General features: G+C 38.2%; 4 protein-coding genes across 10 annotated transcripts; 1 reads left to right on the top strand and 3 right to left on the bottom strand.

The window, feature by feature from the left end:
* Positions 1-83: 83 nt before the first annotated feature.
* mat2al (methionine adenosyltransferase II, alpha-like) lies at positions 84-6972 on the bottom strand. Its single transcript, XM_017719788.2, has 9 exons — positions 6761-6972; positions 6333-6410; positions 3225-3347; positions 2892-3004; positions 2511-2654; positions 2220-2438; positions 1775-1957; positions 1542-1675; positions 84-701 (listed from the first exon to the last, which is right to left on the bottom strand). Exons 1-9 carry the CDS (start codon positions 6825-6827, stop codon positions 599-601), a joined length of 1164 nt encoding a protein of 387 aa, XP_017575277.1. The 5' UTR covers positions 6828-6972; the 3' UTR covers positions 84-598.
* Positions 6973-9742: 2770 nt separating this feature from the next.
* Positions 9743-11791, top strand: si:ch73-234b20.5 (uncharacterized protein LOC449923 homolog). The gene is made up of 3 exons (XM_017719783.2): positions 9743-9918; positions 10546-10707; positions 10918-11791. Exons 1-3 carry the CDS (start codon positions 9916-9918, stop codon positions 11059-11061), a joined length of 309 nt encoding a protein of 102 aa, XP_017575272.1. The 5' UTR covers positions 9743-9915; the 3' UTR covers positions 11062-11791.
* Positions 11792-11793: 2 nt separating this feature from the next.
* hnrnpd (heterogeneous nuclear ribonucleoprotein D) lies at positions 11794-17714 on the bottom strand. Of its 5 annotated transcripts, XR_005131802.1 has the most exons (9): positions 17326-17714; positions 15661-15829; positions 15140-15301; positions 14857-14988; positions 14659-14752; positions 14348-14503; positions 13532-13626; positions 13098-13199; positions 11794-12295 (listed from the first exon to the last, which is right to left on the bottom strand). XR_005131802.1 is itself a non-coding variant. In XM_017719780.2 (8 exons), the coding sequence occupies exons 1-7, from the start codon at positions 17478-17480 to the stop codon at positions 13559-13561; spliced, it is 936 nt and encodes a 311-aa protein (XP_017575269.2). In that variant the 5' UTR covers positions 17481-17714; the 3' UTR covers positions 11794-13199; positions 13532-13558. The 5 variants fall into 5 exon arrangements, 4 of the variants coding, with proteins under 4 accessions (XP_017575269.2, XP_017575270.2, XP_037403153.1 ...); XM_017719780.2 differs by having other exon boundaries at positions 11794-13199; XM_017719781.2 differs by lacking the exon at positions 13098-13199.
* Positions 17715-18024: 310 nt separating this feature from the next.
* hnrnpdl (heterogeneous nuclear ribonucleoprotein D-like) lies at positions 18025-22033 on the bottom strand. 3 transcript variants are annotated; one of them, XM_017719777.2, is made up of 8 exons: positions 21818-22033; positions 20943-21111; positions 20641-20802; positions 20314-20445; positions 20079-20184; positions 19787-19951; positions 19572-19671; positions 18025-19169 (listed from the first exon to the last, which is right to left on the bottom strand). In XM_017719777.2, the coding sequence occupies exons 1-7, from the start codon at positions 21907-21909 to the stop codon at positions 19601-19603; spliced, it is 897 nt and encodes a 298-aa protein (XP_017575266.1). In that variant the 5' UTR covers positions 21910-22033; the 3' UTR covers positions 18025-19169; positions 19572-19600. The 3 variants fall into 3 exon arrangements, with proteins under 3 accessions (XP_017575266.1, XP_017575265.1, XP_017575264.1); XM_017719776.2 differs by having other exon boundaries at positions 18025-18349; XM_017719775.2 differs by having other exon boundaries at positions 18025-19671.
* Between the last annotated feature and the right edge of the window lie 690 nt (positions 22034-22723).

The raw sequence follows: 22723 nt of genomic DNA, 5'->3' as shown, positions 1-22723 counted from the left end.
GTTGAGCAGCAACTGAAAGGCCCTGTAATAAACTGAATTGCTTGTGGTACTGAAAACTGTGGACAAAATGTATTTCTAGGAACTGCAGAAAAAAGAAGAAAAAAGTTTATTTGCTTTCAAAGTCAGATCTGAATGTGTAGATGAGTTTCCAGAGACCCTGATTTTTTTCACATGAATGTATTATAACATTATGCATATATTTCTTTTCTAAATGGAAAAGACAGACAAGATGCAGAAATATACTTTCGCAAAAAACAGAAATAATTTGAATGTTTTGAAGAGGAACAGCAACTTCTCTTAATTAACATTACCATTAAAACATTAATGTCAAAAAAGACCACAGCAGAGAGCTCAGAGAAAATCACAAAATCCCTTCTGAAAGAGGGACAAAGACAAAGTGTCTTCAAATAAAGGCAAATTCATTTTCTTTGAAAATACTTTCTAAAGTGCATTCTCCAAACAACTGTGGTCATCTCCCCAGTCATTTACACTACAATCCCACATATGCTTAAAATGCCCCATATTTTTGTTCCTCTTACATAGATTTGTAAAGAAAGGAAAAAAGACAGATTTAACAGTGGTCTTGTTTAGCAAAGAGTCAAAACACTAGTTTCTTTGGTTTTTCCCAGGGAAACTCCTCTCTTCCAAAATGTCCATAGCTGGCAGTTTTCTGGTAGATGGGTCTTTTCAGACCAAGCTCTCTGTAAAAGAATGAGTGGTCACAACATGATGGTTACCATTAATTATTTGAATATATCATTTATTTATTTAATTTCCAGTCCAAATTACATCGGCAGCATCAGGGAAAAAAGCAGAAAACAAATATTTAACAGAAAATTAAACAGATGCCTCAACAACTGAATATTAATTCTTTCTTCAGTATTTACTGTCTCCCCCTTTGACTTTATTACAGCTTTTAGTTTTTAAAGAAACATGCAGGGATATTTTTCCACAGGTCCAAAGTTCAGTTTCGATCCAAGCAATCCCAAACACATTCAACATCATTGAGGTGGGGAGTCAGTCAGTCCATTGTTCTGATGACGGCAGCAGTTTTTTTCTAGTTTTGTCTATTTCGATTTCTTAGTAACAGCTTCTTTGACAGCTACACAGCTCTTTAGACCTGTGGCATTAAACCGTCTGCTCACAGTGGAAAGATGGACAGAAATACCTTTCTTTATATTTGAAGCCGAACCTGAGTGGAGCTTAATTTTTCCTCAAAGATGAAAGCTTTAAGTACTGTTTTTCTGATGGTGACAAATTTGATGGTCTACCAGCTTTTGTCCGGTTATTAGGAGTCACATTTTCTCTGTATCTTTTTTTAATTAACTCATTTTGAACATCTTTTTTCCAGTTATTTTCCTTTCATATTCCTTCTTTATGCAAATGGATTGTTTTCTATTTAATCTTCTTAGAAATATCTCATGAAATTGTAATAATTTGTTCTTGATGGTTGTGACTGGAAATTAAATAAATGAAAAAGGTGTCTCTTTTCATGGTACTGAACATAATCTAAACTTGCTTCTGCTTTGACGTTAACTTACTTGATGATAACTCCGGGCCTTAGGTCAAAATTCTTCTGAACAATTTCCAGAAGCTCGTCTTCATCTCTTGTTGATGTTCCATAATGAAAAACAGAGACTGACAAAGGATGGCTTATGCCAATGGCATAGGAGATCTATTAAAAAATAATTCACATTCAACAAGCTTGAAAAACAAGCTTATATGTATATGTATTTTATTCATTTTCAGACAAAATGACCCATAGTAACCTTACCTGTACCAGTGCCCTTCTGCATAGTTTGGCTTTGACAAGAGATTTGGCCACCCAGCGAGCGGCATAGGCTCCAGAACGGTCCACTTTAGAATAATCCTTACCGGAGAAGGCCCCGCCTCCATGGCCTCCCCAGCCACCATATGTGTCAACAATGATCTTTCTCCCAGTAAGGCCTGCATCTCCCTGTTTATAAAGATGTATTTGAATTACACATAAAATTGGCGGTGCCCAAATTACACTTGTGATTTGTTTTCAATAGCAATAATGTCAGCTAAGCAAGGAATAAGCACCTGTGCAGAATTTAAACTACTGATGCAGTTTTGTGACTCACATGACATTCTTAGAAATGAATTGTACATGAACCTCTCCAGAATCATTTACTGCATTTACAATGCAAATGGCCTGATTCTGATGTTACAACAAAGAAAACAGTTTACATATTTACTTGTGGACCACCCATAAGGAACTTCCCACTAGGCAGTAGGTGATAGATTGTCCTGTCATCCAGGTACTTTGCTGGGATTACTGCCTTGACCACTTTTTCCATCAGAGTCTGTCGGATTTCAGACAACGTGATGGTAGGTTTATGTTGAACAGAGATGACTACTGTGTGGACTCGGAGTGGCTCCATAGCTCCCATGTTATCACGATATTCCACTGTAACCTGTTAAGAAGAAAACAAATTACTTCCAGCAAGATTATATTGTAAAGAGACACCTTCTTACAACCATTTTACCTGGGACTTAGAGTCAGGCAGTATCCATGGGCACTCTCCATTCCTTGACAGTTCTTTCATCCTATAATTGAGCTTATGGGCCAAAAGGATAGTCAGCGGCATGCACTCCTCTGTCTCGTCTGTCGCATATCCAAACATTAAACCCTGCAGGAAAGTTTCATCTAATTAGAACATGGAGCTACGTGATATATGTCACATCTTTGGAGCCACATAATGTCTGGTTTCTATTCCACTGACAGTATATTCATGAACGCTCACATCAAGTTCACATCAAGTCATGTATAGAAAAATATCACTTGATATTAGCTGATCTAGTTGATAAAAAAAAAACTAAATGTAGAGCATATCTTTAAAAGCCTAGTTTTAAAGTCAGTATCTAACCTGGTCACCCGCACCAATATCCTCTTCATCTCTTCCTTCAAAAACACAGTCACTTATCTCGACACACTGCGGCTGCAAGGCCACTAGCACATTGCAGGTCTTGTAGTCAAAACCTAGAAGGATAGTAGCAACAAAATGATCACATTTGGTTCCACTGTGCCCTTTCCTTCTCTAATTAAACAAAGGAAGACCCAAAAAGTTCAATCTACAATAACTAATTCGTTTTCATAACAATAATACAATTTGCTCATCAAATATACAAACCTGGCAGTTTTAAATAGCACCCCAAATGACTAAATTTCAATAATTTTCTATTGAAAAATGATTTCTTACCCTTGGATGAGTCATCATATCCAATGCTTTTCACAGTATCTCTAACCACTTTCTGAAGATCAACTATTGCCCTTGATGTCACTTCTCCACACAGCAGGATCATACCCGTCTTAGCTACACACTCTGTTCCAAAAAACAACATGCAGAGATGTAAAACATACATAAAACTGTACTTAAAGGGGAGCTGACCAATATTAAAAAATTTTTGTATATTTCGAGGTTTAATTCTTCAATCTTTCAGAGTGGTTTGATGTGAAATGCTTTATTCCAGAGAATCTTAAGTCAGAATTGATTGCATTGTTGATCAGAACCAGACATCTAAAGAGTTTAATACCTCTAAATATTTCCTCACAAAACGTTATTCCATGAAACAGTTACACAGTTATGAGTACACTGCCTGGTGCCATTGCTTTATGACAGTTTTGATCGAAAATTTCATTTTAAATGTGGAAAGATACATAAAGAGAGTTATAGGGCAAAAAAAAAAAAAATCCCAAAGATTTTTTTTTTCAGGTTTGCCACCATTTCACCATTATTGACATTACATCTAAAAACTCAGATGAGGTTCACAGTAAAGAAATCGGACATGGTATGTTTTGGAGCACTTCGTATGGTATACATCAATGGAATCAATGGAATTCCGCTTTACGGTACAGTATCAGGGATGTGTCAAAGGGCATGCTTTTTTTTTTTTAATTTAAACATTAAAGTAGCTTTAAAGCTGGGCACAAACTGATCACATGCAGTCCAAAACTACATACTACTGAGCTATACACACTATACCAGGTGTATTTTACCTGCAAAGTTAGGCTGATGTCCAGGTGGGCTGCTTTTTTCAGACCACTACATCATCAAAGGCTGTTACAAGGATTGTTCAAATATGGCTGAGAAGGGCATCCTACATTCACATAATTTTCGAGGACTCTACGGGAGCATCCTTCACAGTCTTGTATCACCCAGAAATCTATGCACGTGTCTGACCCAATAAAAGTTCAAGAGAACGTGGACAGATTTGAAATGGTCATTAAAGGCCATTAAATTGTACAGTAAAATATACAGTGAAATTAACAGGTTGTAGCTTACAGGTCAGGATTTAATTATAAATACATTGTAGTGTTTCCTGCCACTTTACAACATTCACATCAGTGTTTTGATTGCCTGCTCACTGTCATTCATATCAACAGTATTTTAGTAAATTTTGCGCCCACTTCTTTCTGGTGATGTGACTGATGAGGCTTGGCAGATCGTTCCATTCTGTTTGATGTAATACTGAGCAGAGGAAGATTCAGATGGGGCCATTATCCCTCTCTCAAGGCTGAGAGAAGCAAAAGAAACACAACAATGTGTGTTTGCGTGTGTGGTAGTACTAGACAGCATACTAGCTGTCTAACCGAAATAGTAAAAGACACACGGCAATAACGGCAACTTTTTTTACATTCCAGCTGCTCGTCTCTCATTTCCCTTTGTCTTCCCAGAAGCCCCCTAGACTACACACGCACAGCCAGCCCTGCCCACAGAACAAAAGTCCACCAGAGAGCCAGAGGTACTTCAATCCATTTACAGAAACAGAACACAAGTGTGCTCTAAAGCCACCACACAATCAGAGAGTGTTCAACACAAACAGATAGTGGAGCTGTCAGGGGAAAAATCGTTTTGAAGGTGTTCTATTGCCAAGGGATCAAAATATGGAGGGAAAAAATCACGACACTTCATTAAATAAAAGTCCTTACTATAACATGGCTATGAAAAAAACAAAACAAAAATGCATTTTCAGTGACAATCCTTGATGAAAACATAATTAAGACTTTCTTTTTCATCCTTAGACATGTTATGATAGAGGCATTTATTTAATGAGGCCTTTCATGGTTGTACACTTTCTTCTCTACAATCAGAGAGCTTTCAGAGAACAGTGCTAATGAAGAACCACCTTTCTCAGTTGCAGCATAGCTCTTGGAACACAATTTTGATCAACAGTTTGACGTCTAACGGTTAACTGATTAAGAAAGTGGAACCATGTGTGTTCCTGCTTGACTGGAATGAAAACTGGCAGCCACGTCACCCCTTTGAGGATAAAACGGGACACCCTGCTTTACAGCTATTTACTTTGTGGTGTATTATTTTGAATTACAATTTAGTACAATTATATGTGGTTTGGAATGCAGCCTTTGTCTAACCAGATTAGCAATTCTGCCTGGTCTCAAACACAGATATACAGTCGTAAGCAAAAGTTTGAACACATCTGATGAAATTTGATGTTTTTACTGGAATAAGATAATATATGCTCTACAGAGAACAAATATACATATCAGTGCATTATTTCTACTTATTTACAAAGAAGAACTAGAATAAATATGGGCACTTTCATTTTACATGAAGATGATTTTTTTAAGTAATCTAGCATTTTATCCTTTTATGAATAAATCTAATACACTAGAAAATGCTGGATTCACAAAACAATACAGGTAAAACGACTGATATCAAATTAAATGTTTAGTATGTGTAAAATTACTGAGCCCTGTTGACACCCTGTATAAATAAAAATAATGTGTATCTAACTTACTAACAACTTGTGGGAACAAGATCATGCATTATTTATCTCATTTCCACACCTTACTAAGTCGTGGCCATGCATTAGGATCTCGTTCCCATGCCTTACTAAGACGTGGCCATAATTAAGTGACACTTTTTAAACCAACAAATGGGGAAATTTCACCTCCACATTTAACCCATCTGTGAAGCGAAATACCACATACACACTAGTGAGCGTGCACACACACACAGGGGCGGTGAGCACACTTGCCCAGAGCAGTGGGCAGCCCTGTCCACAGCACCCAGGGAGCAATTGGGGATTAGGTGCCTTGCTCAAGGACACCTCAGTCATGGACTGTCAGTGTTGGGGATCAAACTGGCAACCAGCCGGTCACAGGGCCAGTTCCCCAACATCCAGCCCACGACTGCCCCGTTATGGCCATGCTTCACTAAGTCGTGGCCTCATCTTAGTAAGGCGGTGTGTCATCAGCAGAGCTCTGTAAACCATCATTAAAATTTCAAAAGAAATAGGATCAGAAACCTGATGCTAAAACAGTTGAGGAATATTAAAGCACATACCACACGCCACTTTGGAGTCAGGGTCTTGAGAGAGATATGCATCCAAAACAGCATCACTTATTTGATCACACATTTTATCTGTGAGTCAAAAAGGAAAAATACTCTGGTCAGTTTTTCACCACTGACTTTGCAAAAACAACAACAACTTTACACTGGCCATTAAATCAACGTCGCTATCTACAAACAGGATTAGATAATCAACAACTGGTGGGAAAGTGCAGTTCGAGTTCAGCTGGATAACATGTCTGGACTTGATCGGGCTGCACTGCTCTTCCACTGTATAGTGAACCATCACTGACTTCAGTAAAGTCAGTAAAGCCCAGTGTGGGTGTCCGAGAATTAAATACATGTAAAGTCTGTCCAATAACTCCGATAAAGCTCCTCGTGTTGATTTATGGCCTGTGCCTACGAGAAAAGCAGATCCTCACCAGAGTGTCCTTCACCGACAGACTCCGAGGTGAAGAGGAACGTTTTTCCCGGTTTGGCGTTGTTCATTGCGGATTTAGAGGACACGAAGACAACAACAGCAAAACTTGGAAACCTTCTTCTTCTTCTTCTTCTTCGTCAGTGCCAGCAGAGTCTGCACGGAGCTGCTGTGGAGAAGTGCTGAACTCGGAGGTCTGAGCTGTGGGCGTGGCTTACTCGGAAGTTGTATCCATGGACACCAATCCAGCGTGAGGCCAGATTCCGTTCTTTCCTCCTCCTCCTCCTCCTCCTCCTCTTCTTTCTTTCTTTCTTTCTTTCTTTCTTTCTTTCTTTTCCTAAAACATACTACACAACATCATATGCATACAAAAATCAATCATATAACAGTGCACATGTAACGTTACCTGAATCAATCTGCTAACTAGGTGGCCTGTACATAACTACATAACCTACATGCTTTAACACTTCTAATAGCTTTTTCTTTTAAAGAGGGCTGTTTTTTCTTCTAAATAATGTTTTCAAATGCAACAAAAATGAATCTTTTGCCTGAGAATTAACGCGAAAATAAAGCTTCGCCATTAAAAGTACACGATAATTATATATATGTGTGTGTAGCTCTATGATTGTCCAAAATACCAAATAATACATGTTTCCACAATAATCAGTACCTCACATCAGTATTATGAATAATAAAGGCACTGGGGTTCTGCCAATATTTTTACATATGGACAAAGCCAGAATAAGCGAATGGCTGTCTGGATAGTTACTACAGAATGAACAAGTTGTTCCAATGTCCTGTTTAAACTTGAGAAGTCATTTTTAGCTGGGTAGATTTTATGGATCATTTTAAGTGACACTTTTTTAACTTTATTAGTAATTAGGTATCTGTTAGGAATCAGCCAGACCTTCCTCATTGAATATCTTAGAGAAACTGATTCCAGAGCCAAATGACATGAGGTAGTGTAGCAATATCCTTTTGGAACAAGGTTCTAATGGATCCATTATTGTTATGAGGCTTTTCTTCTTCTGTTTAACAGAATAACAGCAGGTTACACCGAAGCTCAACATTCACAATATCCAACTATATTTCTTTGTGAAATATAAACAGAGGAAAAAAAGAAAATACCAAAAAAAAGAAAAGACAAGGAAAGAAAAAATAAAAACAAAAGAATGGCATTTGGATTTGAATAAAACTGAAAAGTGTTAGCGTTTACAGTCTTCCCTGTTTTGCTGCAGAAGTAAATTCACTGATGTTTCTGATTTGAAATGTGATCTGTGCGCAAAGGTCACACGTTAAGGTGTTTTTCTGACAAGTTTCGTCTAATTTCTAAAAAGTGTAGCTATTATAATTAAATAAGTAAATGATTAAGTTTATTATGAAGCATCAAAAAATACTACAATACAAAAAAAAATAACATTGTGGCTTTTGATGTGACCAGTCTTTCTTTTCACATCTAGAAAGTCAACCCAGAAAGAGGAAGAAAATACAGAATAGAAAAACAAATGTTCGTGAATTTCCAGCTGGATTTTGCCTCTTTAACAAAAACACATGCATCACTTTCACCAGTGACCTGTCTACATGGGTCACTGGTAGAACATCAATAAGTGTAAAATTCACAGGAAAATTTGGGCACAAATGGGTTAACAGTTTATAACTTGCTTGGCAGAGTTGAAGTGAATAGGGTGAATATGTTACCTAAGAAGTCAACAGGTCATGCAGATTCTTCGCATAATCATCTGGATGTCTTTTCATGTTTTTCAATAGTGTTTAACAGATTATATTGCATATAACTTTTTTCTGTGCTGTAATTTGCAGCTCCAGCCTCCCTTTTTTGATAGTTTAAATGTTCAGGTTCTTGTTAAATAACACCTCAAACATCTTATATTTCTTCATACTACAGCTTACTCTTGTAAAGCAAGAGGCTGCATAGTGATGAGGAGAGATGATTTTCAGGTATGCATTTTTTGGAGTTTTTTCAACGATATAATCATATTGTTTGCTGCAAAATGACTTCACTGTTCATTCGTACTGCTTAGTAATAACGTATTTTCTTCTACAGAAAATAACATGTAACGAGTTTAATTAGACCACTCTCTGGAGGGCTACTACGCAAAAGGTCAGTTCTGAAGGAATGGTGAGATAAATGGCACATTTCCAAATTAATCTAGAAAATAAGGAAAATACTGTTAATAAGTGTTTGCCTTTATTTTAGTGTCCATTTAAGTCCATGTCGAATATTAGTTTCAGATGTCATTTTCTGTCACAGGATAGCATTAGTTACACGTGCTTTACAGAGCTCAGCTTTGATGCCCAGAGGGCCTAAGAATTTCTCAATATGGTAATACATTTTTCACATGACCTTTGACTAATATCTGTTGCCTTGGCTTGCAATGACTAACAGCTGTGAAACATTCTGCATTCATAAAAGAAGGGCGATTGTTATATGTGGCACAGTATGTGTCTAAATAGCTCTTAAAAGATATGATTGAACTAAGGTTATAAAGTTCCTAAACAGGCACTAAGTGATAAGTGATTAAAACCCCACGACAGAGTTCACATGACTGAGTGATGACTCCAGAGTACTATGGCTTTTCTTGGAAACAACATTGTGAACAAAAAAATGAGAGAAACCACTTGCCTACCCAGATGAAAAACTGCTGAAAATACTTCACAGTGGTTGTGTAAAAGCATATTAAGACAAAACTCACATGAAAAAAACACTCTGACAAAACAGGTGGCAAATGACCTCATTCTTTTATTGCTGTCCAGGTCTGCAGTACCTTTGTCACCAGTCCTTTGATAAGAACAGTGGCCTTCGCCCAGCCATGAGTACAGTGCAGATCTTCATCAGGTGCTTGCCCAACAGATGGTAGGTCCAGCCAAAATGATTGGCTGACCAGAAGCCAATGGGAAGCCTCTAGTTATCTGGCAGTGGTTAATGTACAAACCAGCTGGGAGGGGCAGCCTTGTGTGCAAATGAGTTCTGAAACCTTTCTGCCTGTTTATTCAGGCGCATGTTGTAGCTCGCAGAAGCCTCGAGAAACACTGTACACTGTATGTTTTGAGCAATGATAGAGACTTTGGTGTGAAACGGGCTTCGGATTTAGCGACCTGCTGAGAACTTAAGGCTTGAATAGGAACCTGTAAAGTATCAACATGGTGAGTGAAATTACTTTCTCATCCTGTTTGCCTGGTGACTGTACAGTTATTTGCTTAAGGTTAAAACCAACCTGTTACCTCTGTTGACAGTACAAGTCCTTAAAGGCAGAGTGACATATATGTACCAGAAGGGGATCAAAGTTTTAAAAAGTATGAAAAACTTTATGAAAAGTCTTTACTTTATAAAAAGTCATGAATTCTAAAGCACACTAGAGTTTATGATGTAGCTCAGGACTAGTGGCTGTTAAGGAGGAAGTCAGTGGTTCACAACAGAGGGAAGTTGAAGCCAACATGTCAGCAATGTCAGTAAAGGAATGTCACAGTTTGCAAAAAACAAGAACGTTTTTGCTTGCAAAGGCAGTTACAAGGCATATTGTAAAGTATTTTTACTCCAGTGTGATTTCATATAATGCTGGCTGCCTGTGATGCACAACAGACTGTACTATAGTAAGTAAAACTGGAGTGTTCTATACTGTAACTAAGTATGTTAATTCACAATTGAATATTAATGAGCCCATTAAAATGAAACAAAAATTTCATTAAAAAACTGTACAAAGACATGAAGAGACGTCATAACAGAGGCGTCATTTTGAGTGTGTATCTTTTGTTTGCCTTTTCCATGTACAGGCTGACAACAGTACACAACCTCAAGCTCCCAGTAAGCTCAATCAAGTGCAGGAGCAGGTTAATGACGTCAAAGTTATCCTCAAAGACAACATTAACAAAGTGCTGGAAAGAGGAGAGAGATTAGATGACCTGATTGGAAAAACAGATGACCTGCAAGCAAGTGTAAGTTACCTATGCCATTTTTTAAAGAAATAGCATCACACTATAATGTAATACGTATGCCTGAATAGCAAATAGAGATGCAATATATTTTTCATTGTAATTAAAAGTATCATGTAATTAGTGAATGGCTGGTCATTCAGAATGATCAGTGGACAATGTTTGTCACATTGTCACTTACTCCTCTTTTTCAATGCATGCCCTCTCTACCAGGCTGACTCATTTCAAAGGACCTCCACGAGAGTTTCCAGAAAGTTTTGGTGGAAGAATATGAAAATGATGATTATAATCGGAGTGATAGTGCTCATCATTGTTGTGCTGATCATTCTTTTGGCAACAGGAGTCATTCCCACATAATGTTCTCAGTATCTTCCTGTTTCCTTATGAAGTGTAAACATGTGAAGCAGACCCTAACCTGTCTTAAATGTTGTTTGTTTTAAATAGGTTTTAATTTTGTATTAGTTTTGTTTTGACATTTTCATTTCTTTTAGCAGATAGTAAAATGCTTGTAAATATTAATGCAAATGAATATATATATATATATGAGACAAATGAGACATTTGTATATCCACTCCAGCTGAAAGGCTTTAGTCTGAGACTAAGCACTGTGAGTTTATATATGTGTGTGTATATATATATACTTATACATTTATCTTAGAGATAAATCACAAATCAATGTTTCCTTCTTAAGGTCCATCAAACACTTCAAACTGATGAATGTTAAAGTTAATTGTTACCTATATCCTCCTCCAGACCTTTGAAACCTTTACAGCCGTGATTTATTTTTGCAAATGACTGATTAACTCCGAGTCAGTCAATATGACGGGAAAAGTAGGGAAGTATTTGATTATATTTTTATTTGTTTTACACAATGTACGTTGTGTTGATGTTGAATTTAGAATATGAAACCTTTTTTTCTGTACTGTACCCTTTATTGGACATTACCACAAAATGACGTACACTTTAACCAGACCGATGTTCAACCCAGGAAGTACTGACTGGCATGTAAATACTGTTTATTGTGTAAGATAACAAGATTGCTTGTAATAAAATGAGACTCTGGAATGCTCACAAGGAAGAAACCTGATGCAGAGTTTATACACTTTATTTCATCCATTGCATCTTTCAAAGGTTTATGTGATTTTGTAGCAAAAACCTTGCTAGGCCTATAGGAAATGAATATTAAATGGCTAACATTTGTACTCTTTCCTACTTTTAACTAATAAATACTCATTATAGAAAATTACAAATGATTTCATGAAGCTGAAGCACAACACTGGCACAAGAGAGGATTCGGCTAAATTATAACTACAAACTTTAACGGTAGTAAACATATAAATTCAACACAAAACGTGAAAGGTTTTGACTGGGGCAAAGGGTGTTACACTGTGTCTTAGGGTGAGTTCAATGTTGATCAGAATATCCACCTTCATCAATCATCTGGCAAAGACAAGCTCTACTGTACATGGACAGTAGCTGTAGTTGAAATGAAGACTCTCTCTTTTTGTCCTTTTATTAACACTCCATAATAAACAATTGCCTTGACTCAATGGTATTCTCTTCTGATGTTACCTCCGAACCACACTGCCACCTGAAAGACAGGAAAGAAAAATATGAATCAATTTCTCACAAGCACACAAGAAGGAGATGTCCTCTAAAATGTACAAGAACTCCCAATTCTAAAGTATTTCATTATGAAGAGAAAAACATACTTCATACTTTGAATAAGGTACAATAGTCTAGAAATCTTGAAGTAAGCTTAATTGATAAGATTAAGCCCATACACATATTAAAGTCTTCAACTGTTTACAATAAAAGAAACATTGCATGCAAATTTCTGGTGACATACACTTTTTCCAAGTTTTGCAACAGTTAAAAAAAGAGAATTTGTTAGATTTGTTAGAATTAACATTGTTTACAAGTGAACCTTTTCCACCGCTGTCAGTAGAACAACACACAATACAAATATGAAAATTAAGCACTTCTCCGACGTAGTGGTGTCCAAGTACAAACCAGGTTTTAGCTCATGGACTACTGGCTATTACTGCTACACGAGCTATAAATAAGGAAAAGCAAGCATTACAGGTAAGATTAGAAGTGCATAATATTAAACACTGGAAAGTCCAGAGAAGGCTGTATCCTTTGAAAAGTAAACAGTTATTATTTTTTAAAACTGTTGTCGTATTTAACCATTACTTGAGGTGCCTGTAAAAAATGCCATTATAAAATTACAGAAATAGATTGTATTACATAAAACAAATCCAATGAAGTTTAAAAAAGAACACAACAAAGCTGGAGATAAAAGCTGGAAGTATCCGTTTTTTTTTTTCTTTCTGTCTTTTTTTTGTTTGACAAATATAGAGGACCATATACAGGATGTTGGAAGACCATACCAAATGGGAGCATTCGAGAGCGTACGCCTCTCGTACCCTGTCCGCATTGAGCGGGCCTGAGAGAATCGGGAAGTCAGCTCATGGCCTGCAAGGAAGTCCCCGCTGGCAGGTACAAACAAGGTCAGAGTTAGGAGACAACATTCTTCTTTTTTTCTCTTTCGTTGTAAATCCTTATTTTCTGGTACCCATTTAGCAGTACTGTACCTGTTATTTTTTTACTGTTACAAAATGGCAAGAAACAGCCAAAAGCCAGCTGTTACATTATTGCCAAAAGACTGAAGTCTCTATGTTACCACTACAGTAAAGCACTTGAGGGTGCTGTAAAAAACTTAAAAAAACAAACAAAAATTAAGCAAAGTACATTAAATAGAAAGGTCAATGTAGTATACATTATTTTCTAAGGACAGCTTGTGATAAGTAATGCAATGACATACCTGTATCTACTTTTTGTAGTTTATGTACTAGTATGGCTTGTAACTGTTTTGATGGCCACCTCGCCTTGGAGATTTGCCGTAACCACTCTGCTGGTCTGCAGGTTGAGCAGAGAACAGAGAAAAAAGCATAGCTGCTGTTAAATCAGTGGAAACAGTCAACTGACAGTATCTAAGGGGTCAAAATAAAAAATAAAAAAAAAATATGATCTCAGATTGCAGCTATTTTCATCTTTCAATATAAGCTTAACATTGCACACTTTATTAATGCAAATAAATGTATCTGGTTGTATAAAGTAAACCAATATGATAATTATGTGATAACTTATTGGATACTTACTTTAAACTGTATTCAAACGTACTTTATTTCAATTATACAGGGAGACAAACACATTTACAGTAAATTGGAGAAATTTTTAAAAATAGTTTATTTTGTTCTAAAAAATGGCCATTGGCTAGTGGTCATTTTCCCATGACCTACAGAAGTACAGTTTGAATTGCTCTTTAAGGGTCTCAAGGCACTTGTGACAAAGTTATGAAGGCAAGACATCCCTTTCCCATCCCATGTATCGTCACATTTCATACAATAAATATGTGTTATACATTAAGTTAAAACAAGATTCCCCTGCAAGACAGAAAAAAACAAAGGCATGAATGATCTAGATGTCTATGTTTAAAGCTTAATGCATATAATGCATGAGAGTGAATTTTGCCTAGATAATTTAGTGCACAGTTATCATAGTACAGGTACCAAAATAATCCATGATACGTTATTTCCTTAGAGTTTCTTTCAGTGTTTTCACAAACAGTATTACATACTGCTGTAGTCACCATATCCGTAGTAGTTGTTGTAACCCGAGTAATCATAGCCCCCGTATCCACCATAGCCTTGATTGTTGTAGCCGTAGTTTCCATAATTTCCATAACCTTGATTCCAATAATTTCCGTAAGCCTGGTTCCAATTCTGATTAGGCCCTGAAACAAAAAGTCACAAAACTCATCACACCACAGACAATGGGAATGGTGACAATAACAGTACTACTTTAAGTCAAGCATGCAATGACTGCATTGAAGTGTTAGTTCTGTGTGCCAGGTTGCCACAGTTAGATCTACCTAAAGACAGGACTCACCTCCTCTCCCTCGAGATCTAGAAGGGTAGCCGCCTCTGCCACCCCACTGCTGCTGCTGGTACTGCTCCTTTGACATGGCTACCTTGATTTCACACTGTGTATAACAATAAATAAAGTTAAATATTAAGATCTGCATCAAAGACTAATAATACAAATTGTATATCCAGGTTTCATGGTTACTGTAATATTGAATTATACCTTGCTTAGGCCAATGTTATGGTACTTCTTTTCCATGATCTTCTTTACTGGTTCCTCCTCTTTGAAGGTGATGAAACAGAAACCTCGCCTTTTATTTGTTTTGTTTTCCATTGGCAACTCAATAGACTCCACCTTAAAAACAGGTACACCAATCCTCAGTGAAAGGGCAACATCAAAACTGTTCACAGACATTGTTACAGGTAATAAATTCAACAGGTAACCACTGTTTCTTTTCAACACTCGGCTATAACATCGATCACGTTTGGTTGTTCTCTTTACACACCTCTCCAAAAGCATCAAAGTACTCTCTGATCTTCTCCTCAGGAGTATCTGGTGAAAGGCCACCAACAAAGATCTTCTTCACAGGCTCTTTGGACTTCATGGCTTTTGCTTTTTTGGGGTCAATCACTTTACCATTAAGTTTGTGTTCTTTCTGTTGAATGACCTGTGATCAGCAGATTACAAAACATCACAAGACTAGGTTTAACATCTTACAATAACAAAAGAAAAACATACTGTCCCAATACACAAATAGTAATAATACATGTAAATAAATTAGTAGCAACATACTCTTGTCCTGGAGGGCCACAACACCTAACCCCCTATTTAAACATCAGATTTATCAGATAATTACTAAACGCTTTGTGTGCTGAACTGGGGGTGTTTAAGCAGCGAATATAATGTATAACATTCTTAAGTGCTGCAGCTCTACAGAACTTGAGTTGGACATGGCTGGCCTACAAAGACAAACACATGAGCACATTCAGCAATGAGTGGAGACTGCACTGCATTAAACATCACTACCTTTTCCACACTTTCAGCATCTTTGAACAGCACGAAGCCAAAGCCTCTGGACCGGCCTGTCATAGGATCCAGCTTTAAAGTGCAGTCTACAACCTCCCCAAACTTGGAAAAGTAATCTTTCAAGTCCTTCTTTGTTGTGTCCCAGCTCAACCCTCCAATGAACATTTTCCTGTGGAAAAAAAAAAGAAAGAACACAGTGATTGCTGTAGGTGACATTACTGAAATCATTTTAATTGAAAACCTTTTTACTGTCTTCAGGAACTGGACTATAAACGATATTTTGGACTATGACTTTAGATGCTACTGAAATATAGATGTCCCTCTTCCCTTCCAGAATGGATAGCTTTTCAGATACACAGGTCATATTCATGTATGCATGTGGAAATGACCTAACCGCCTTCTTTCCCCCAAAAAATACAGAACTCCATTTGCATTAATCACTGCATAAAGGTTCTTCAAGGGTTCTGTTACTATTGTTACAAGCTTGACATTGTAAATACAGAAGAACCCTTTTCAACAAAGTTCTACATAAAACCATAAACAAACATGTTCTCCATCAATCTGAAGAACCATTTAACCATGCAAAGAACCCTTTAAGCATGCAAATGGTGTTTTGTGTGTTTATTCTTCTAAATAGAACCACTGTCTTTACAAAGAACCTCGAGGAGTGTGGTTTTAATACTGGTATCATTTTCGGACACGGTGATTTAGGATATCAAAAAATTCAAGTTTTATGTGAAGGGCTACCTATAAACATGCGTTATGTGCGAAAATGTCGTCAATGTTTCCCTTATATAACAGAGTAAGTTAGTCATTCAGCCACTAGTGTCAAAAAGATGTTTTTTGCTTTTGACCACCAGAGAGGAACTTACTGGGATACCTGCCTACAACTCTAGACATTAGATAGGTTAATGACTGGAAAGCGATCTTCTGTTATCTTTTTAATGGAACAAACCGGGAATATCCAGATCGGTTTCCTGAAGCTACACGCAAAGCTCCAAACTATTAGCAGAGCCTTTACGCCACAGCATGTGATGTGAAACATTTAAACAAATGTTACACACGCCTAACTTACGTCTTTGCTAGCAACACCTCCGCTGGCGTTGCCACAACAACATATGAAAACAGAGCAGATGCGCAACGGTCTAACATTCATCATCAACCGCTAAGCTCAAACAAACGTAGCCATTGTGCTTTCAAAAGCGGTGTTAGGAATGTAGTGAAGGATCAATGACAGAGGTTGAGTTCTTGCTTGTCAAATATCAAGAACATAACGTTAACTCATTGGGCAGCGCGGGCAGAAATAACGTTAAAGAGATAGCAACTAAAAACGAGTTTGCTTAGCATTATTACCAGCTAGTAAGAGTTCACGTTAGCGCTGCCAGCTTATTCGAGATGAAAACGCCGGCAAAACGCTGACGTTAAACACCGTATGGGGTTAACAGGCAGCAGATAAAAACCGCCCCCTGACTGTTATACGTTAGGTAGCATAAATTTGGGTTTAAGTAATTGGATTTTTTAGAAAGATGCAACCAAGCAGCTAATGTCATCGCTAGCCAGCGAAGCTAGGTTCCAAGCAGGCGTAGGCTGCCTCTCCCAAGCTTACGTTAACTAGCTAGTTAGCTAACCTAGCTACCTATCCTAACACAGTAAGCATCCACTCACCCTTCGTCTTCCTCATTTTTACTTGCATCTATCTTAGAGCCTTCGGCCTCTCCCGGCCCCCCATCCCCACAAGCAGCTGTATCTTCAGCGCTCCCCTCTCCGTCTTCCTCCATCTTCATCGTCGGGTCGTCCGCGCTTAACAGGTCCTCCGACATTTTTGGTCGCTTGCGGTGCGAGCGCTCTTCACTGAAACTTCGCAAATACTGAATTATCTTGGTCACACAAACAGGTGTGAACGGTCGATATTTGTATCGATATGTTAAAGACTCCTTTCGGTAGAAGACACGGCGCAGGACACAGGTTCGTCTTGCTTTCAGCTCCTATCAGCGCTCCGTTGCCACACACCGGCGCTCTCGCACAAAATGGTGGCGCCTAGTGAACGATGATTACAGCCGCGTCACATTCAGACTCGATACACACACACGGCGATTTTTCCTAGAGTTCCTCAAAAATTTACTGATTCAAGGGTTTAAGCTGTCGTCCAATTCCGCCCTTTTACAGAAAGGCATTTCAGAGAAAAACGGAGACGAGCCATTTCTCGAGTAAGTGTTCACATCTTTAGACCTTAAAATGCATCTTATCTTGCTTCTACAAGTTTTCCACCTTCTCCCTTCACAGGCAGACAAGCAGGACAGTTTTATTTCATAGAAAACTTCTTTATTTAAAGAAAAGGAAAAGAAAAACCCAAACACAAGCATGTTTTGATACCCCAATATTTTAATATTCCCTTTATCCAAAACTGAAGGAAGAAACAAAAAAATAGGAAAAAAATAAAACAAAAAAAAACATTTCCAAATAAGGATTTAAGAACACACCAGCACAAAACCTATAGGCTCTACCTCAACAACGCACAGGATAAGAAATTTGGGGACAAAATATTTACAAGGTCAGACACACTACATGTCTTCATCTTTAGAGGAAAATCAAATAAAGGTATTTTTAAAATCAAGACGCTCTCTGATTAAGAAGGACAGGGTATCCACAAGCTGCCTCCGGGGTACAAACTGTCAGTCAGCCTGCTTACCTAGAAGAGAAGAGACAAGATGGCCATTACTCACTTTTACAAGACAAGCACTTAACTGAACCTCCATGTTTCTCTGTTTAACTTCGTGAGCTGTCGACTTTAAGCTATTAAGTTCACCATTCAAGATTAAAGATCATATGTACAACTTACATACTTTCACAAAGCAGCTCGTCAGCCAGCAAAAGCTTCAGCTCCACTAGGTTGGTGGACAATCTCACCAAATCGGAGCACTTACAAATAAGATTTTCACTATCCTATAAAATTTAATCACTTCCAGCCAGTCCGTAACTACTTTCAAGGTGACCAATTGTGTCAGCTTTTCATGGCTTCATAAGACTGGTTTACATATGATCTTTATCAGCTAGGTTTTAAGGAAAGGATTTGAGGTGTACCATTTGAAGTTCTCTACGGATTCTAAAGAAAAAGCAAGCATTATGAGTTTCTGCAGTTTACAGGGGTTGGAGACCGATTATAGGAGAACAAAAAGAAATAAATCACTGAAGCTCCAGAACTGAAATACAAGAACACTAAAATTAATAAAAAGAGAATACAACAAACAGTCAAAATCACTTAGGTTTCACTGCTAAATACCTGTAAAAAACCCATTTTAAAAAACTGTTAAAGAAAACATTGACAACTTAAGGGAAAACGAGTGATCTCCTTTTTAATGTTTCTTTGTTTTTACGCTGGTACAGGAAGTTTCAAGAGACCATACCACAGGACAGCGTTTTCTTGTGCATGCCGTGCTCTCTGCCCGCTATGTGCGACGCCCAGAGAATTTCGTGGTCAGGTGACACACGGCCTGCAATGAAGTCCCCCGCTGGCAGGTACAAACAAGGTACAATAATCAGAATTAGGGAAAGAATGGAAAAAAAAATAAGGAGAGGTGCCCTTACTCTGTACCCTTTAGCAGTACTTTACCTGTTAGTATTGCTATCAACTCTATGTTATTTCCTTATGATCACCTGTTAAAAAGCAGGGAGGAAAATGGAAAAACAAAACCTACAGAAAAACGCTTACGTTTTTCTGGAGAGCTTAAACAAAGGAAAAGGCACACCACTACACAAGCATTAGCAATTAAAGATCTATAGACATATTTTCAAATTCTCTCAAAATGGGGTGCATGAATTTGCAAAGCACTTGTTTTATAATAGTCAGTGTTGTCTATTGATCTTTAAGTTGATAGATGAGGCCAAAAGGAAAGGCCAATCTATAGTCTTACCATAGGTCTTGGCAGGTCAAGTCATTTTGTCAATATGGCTGGTAATGGTTCTGATGGTTTCCACCCTCTCTGGAGGCCTTGCCATAACTGCTTGGTTGAGCTATGAAGAATACAGACATTTGAATTAGTCAGCTGCAGGTATGTAAATTATAATTTTAATCATCTGGAAACCATTTTTGGGAAAAAAAAAAAAAAAAAACCAGGCTTGGACTTACTACTGTAATCATCATATCCTTGTCCGTATCCATAATTCTGATAGTTGTAGCCTGAATAGTCATACCCAGAATAGCCATTATATCCCTGGTTGTATCCATTGCCATAGCCTCCATAGTTCTGTCCATAGTAACTATTGTAACCTTGGTTGTAGCCTTGACCTTGTCCTGCAAACAGGGATGTAAATGATCAAAATCAAGAGGGGGGGGGGGAGGCAAAATAAGACCCTCTGCAAAAGCCTCTAGGTTCAGTCAGGTTTCTTACAAGTGGTCTCTAAACATCATATACAAATACCTCCTCTTCCGCGACCCCTGAATCCACCTCTTCCTCCAAAGCCCCGGTCACTTCTATTCTGCTGCTGTCTGTAGACTTCTTTAGGCTGGGCAACTTTAATTTCACACTGATTTAAAAAAAAAAAAAGCAGCACAAAGTAAAAACAAAGTTTGAAATAAATAAACACAAATGTATGCTGGAAGTTGACTACATGTGTGTCCTCAGCATTTTAAATATGAACAAACGGGAAACCAACCTTTCCACTTCCTATTTGGTGGTATCGATTTTCCAAAAGCTTCTGAACAGGCTCTTCTTCCACATAAGTTACAAAACAGAACCCTCTCCTCTCATTTGTTTTACTGTCCACAGGGAGTTCAATGTTTTCAATCTATTGAAAAGAAGCACACCCGTTAGACTGCTCAAGAATTGTCTATAATTTAAAAAGTAACAGAAACTACAAGCAGGAGCTTGCAACCCTGCAGTCAACTTTGACGTGTGTTTTAATGATTCCAGAGCAATCTCACACTGGTATTCACATTTACTCCTTAATTTTAAGCAAAATCACCCAATTCACATGACTTACATCTCCAAAGGCTCCAAAGTATTCCCGAACTTGGTCCTCTGTCGTTTCAGGATGGAGACCTCCAACAAAAACCTTTTTGGGAGGTTCCTTCCCCTTCATGGCCTTGGCTCTTTTTGGATCAATCAGTTTGCCATCCAGTTTATGCTCCTTCAGTTCCAGAACCTGAACACACAAATGTTACTGGAGCTTTAAAAAGGATAAAATCAATAAATGAAAAATACACACAAACATAAAAAGTACTCACAAAGCTCAATCTGCAACTTAATAGTATGTGTGACTGTATTAACACAAAGGCAACTCACCCTGTCCACACTTTCTGCATCCTTGAAAAGCACAAACCCAAAGCCTCTGGAACGGCCAGTCATGGGGTCTGTTTTGATAGTACAGTCCAACACTTCTCCAAACTTGGACAGATAGTCTGTCAGGTCTTTCTTGCTGGTGTCCCAACTCAGACCTCCAATAAACATTTTCCTGTAAACACAAAAACACTTTTTTTTACAGCTCCTACAGTAGCTTTATAGTAAATTTTTGTCATAAAGCTATTTTCGTAAACATGTTTAATGCAGGGTGTTGCCATGGTGGCCAGGCAAAATAGTCATTAAAAACTGACCAAGATTTACCAGTATTTACACTTATCAAAAAAAAAACCGTTGCTAGGTTCGTTGGTGGTTTGGGATACCAAATAAAAATGCTGCGTTTGAGTTGCACACAGTAGCGGTTACCATCACCCTGTGAAAAAAATCAGTCTCCCCAATGCACGATTTCACATCAAACCAGTCAGAGCGACTTCGTATACATCTTATCGATGGGGCTCCTCTCCCATTCACACCGCTAAAATAAAATCCTGGCGTTAATCGAGTTAGTTAGCCAGCGTTAGCTACTCGCTAAGAGTCGGCGGCTTCGACTAACGTTACGGCACAAGCGGAGCTACGAGGCTTAAGTTGGGACTCGTACCACAACGTTACCTTTCGCTTGATGCATATCAACCACTTATTAAGCAGAAGTTAAGCTGAAAATACAATATCGAAACATCTGCCCACATTTAGGGATTATTTGGCTACAAAGGGGCTAACCTAAACGCCGTTTTATTGTCATTCTCCTTGAGTTTCCGACGGCACCGTTTCGGAGCTCGGCCCGGTGTGCTCTGGCCTATTAGCGACCCTCTCGGCTAACTTACCCGTCATCCTGTTGATTTCTGCTCGCGTTTATTTTGGACCCTTCTGGAAATTCATCGGTGCTGAAGTCAATATTTTCCTGTTCTGCCTGCATTTTCGGGTATGTAAGCCTCTACAGAGATGGTACAGCTATGATAATGTATAAAAAAGACCTCGACAACAACACACACGCACTCACACAAACACTGCCGCGGCTGCTAAAATGGCTGACGGTGTCCAGTGACGCAGAGTAAAGGCGGGAGGAGGAGTGGGCGGGGCGTAAAGAGGAATTAAAGGGCCGCGTCCCAATATCACCGTAGCCCTCCCCCCTCCCTCCCCTCCTCCCTCCTTTCTAAACATACACTAAACTACACTAGGGCACGCATGCTCAAGATCAATACCTGTTTATGGACACGGATAGTCGTGTCCATTTCTCTGCTTGGCAATCAAATGTATTTAAATTCAGTTGGTGATGAATTACAATGATTACAATGCGATTCTCAGATCGTGATGTTCATTCGTTCTATTTATTTACTGTTAAGTGTCGTTTCGCTGTTCAACGTGGTGGTCATTCAATGCCCTGTTTTCAATGTATTGTGTGTCTGTACGCTGACTGATAAATTACCGAATAATAATAAACAATGAGGATTATAACTATGGCTGAGAAAGCCTTTCTACACACTATTATGTCGATGTAAAATGTTGCATAACAGGATATAACAGAGTTAGCCAATGGGTTATAAGCTGCGTTTGGACAATTGTGCGCATCAAACGCGCGAAAGTTCTGGAAAAAAATAGCTTGAAAATCAGGGGATCTTCACAGATGCGCATGTACTCTGCTTTCCGCAGAGGGAAATCCACTGATCCTAAAATCATTCTTTCGCCGCATGTTTAGCGTGAGCGTGGCAAATAGATCTTGTAGACCTGCG

The sequence above is a fragment of the Pygocentrus nattereri genome, chromosome 18, assembly GCF_015220715.1.
Source record: "Pygocentrus nattereri isolate fPygNat1 chromosome 18, fPygNat1.pri, whole genome shotgun sequence".
NCBI lineage: Eukaryota > Metazoa > Chordata > Actinopteri > Characiformes > Serrasalmidae > Pygocentrus > Pygocentrus nattereri.
Note: the sequence above shows the minus strand (reverse complement) of the source record. Positions and strands in the feature narration are given on the sequence as shown.

Coding starts and splice junctions, on each gene's coding strand:
- hnrnpdl (XM_017719775.2), bottom strand. CDS start 21,909: ATGCAGGCAGAACAGGAAAATATTGACTTCAGCACCGATGAATTTCCA. Junction 21,112..21,817: donor AGAAATCAACAGGATGACGG/GTAAGTTAGCCG, acceptor TTGTGTTTACAG/GAAAATGTTTATTGGAGGTC. Junction 20,803..20,942: donor ATGCAGAAAGTGTGGACAGG/GTGAGTTGCCTT, acceptor TTGTGTGTTCAG/GTTCTGGAACTGAAGGAGCA.
- si:ch73-234b20.5 (XM_017719783.2), top strand. Junction 10,708..10,917: donor CAGATGACCTGCAAGCAAGT/GTAAGTTACCTA, acceptor CCTCTCTACCAG/GCTGACTCATTTCAAAGGAC.
- mat2al (XM_017719788.2), bottom strand. CDS start 6,827: ATGAACAACGCCAAACCGGGAAAAACGTTCCTCTTCACCTCGGAGTCT. Junction 2,655..2,891: donor ATATTGGTGCGGGTGACCAG/GTTAGATACTGA, acceptor ACTTTCCTGCAG/GGTTTAATGTTTGGATATGC. Junction 1,958..2,219: donor TCCTTATGGGTGGTCCACAA/GTAAATATGTAA, acceptor CTTTATAAACAG/GGAGATGCAGGCCTTACTGG.
- hnrnpd (XM_017719780.2), bottom strand. CDS start 17,480: ATGTCGGAGGACCTGTTAAGCGCGGACGACCCGACGATGAAGATGGAG. Junction 15,302..15,660: donor ATGCTGAAAGTGTGGAAAAG/GTAGTGATGTTT, acceptor TGCTGATCACAG/GTCATTCAACAGAAAGAACA. Junction 14,989..15,139: donor ACTTTGATGCTTTTGGAGAG/GTGTGTAAAGAG, acceptor CCTGTTTTTAAG/GTGGAGTCTATTGAGTTGCC.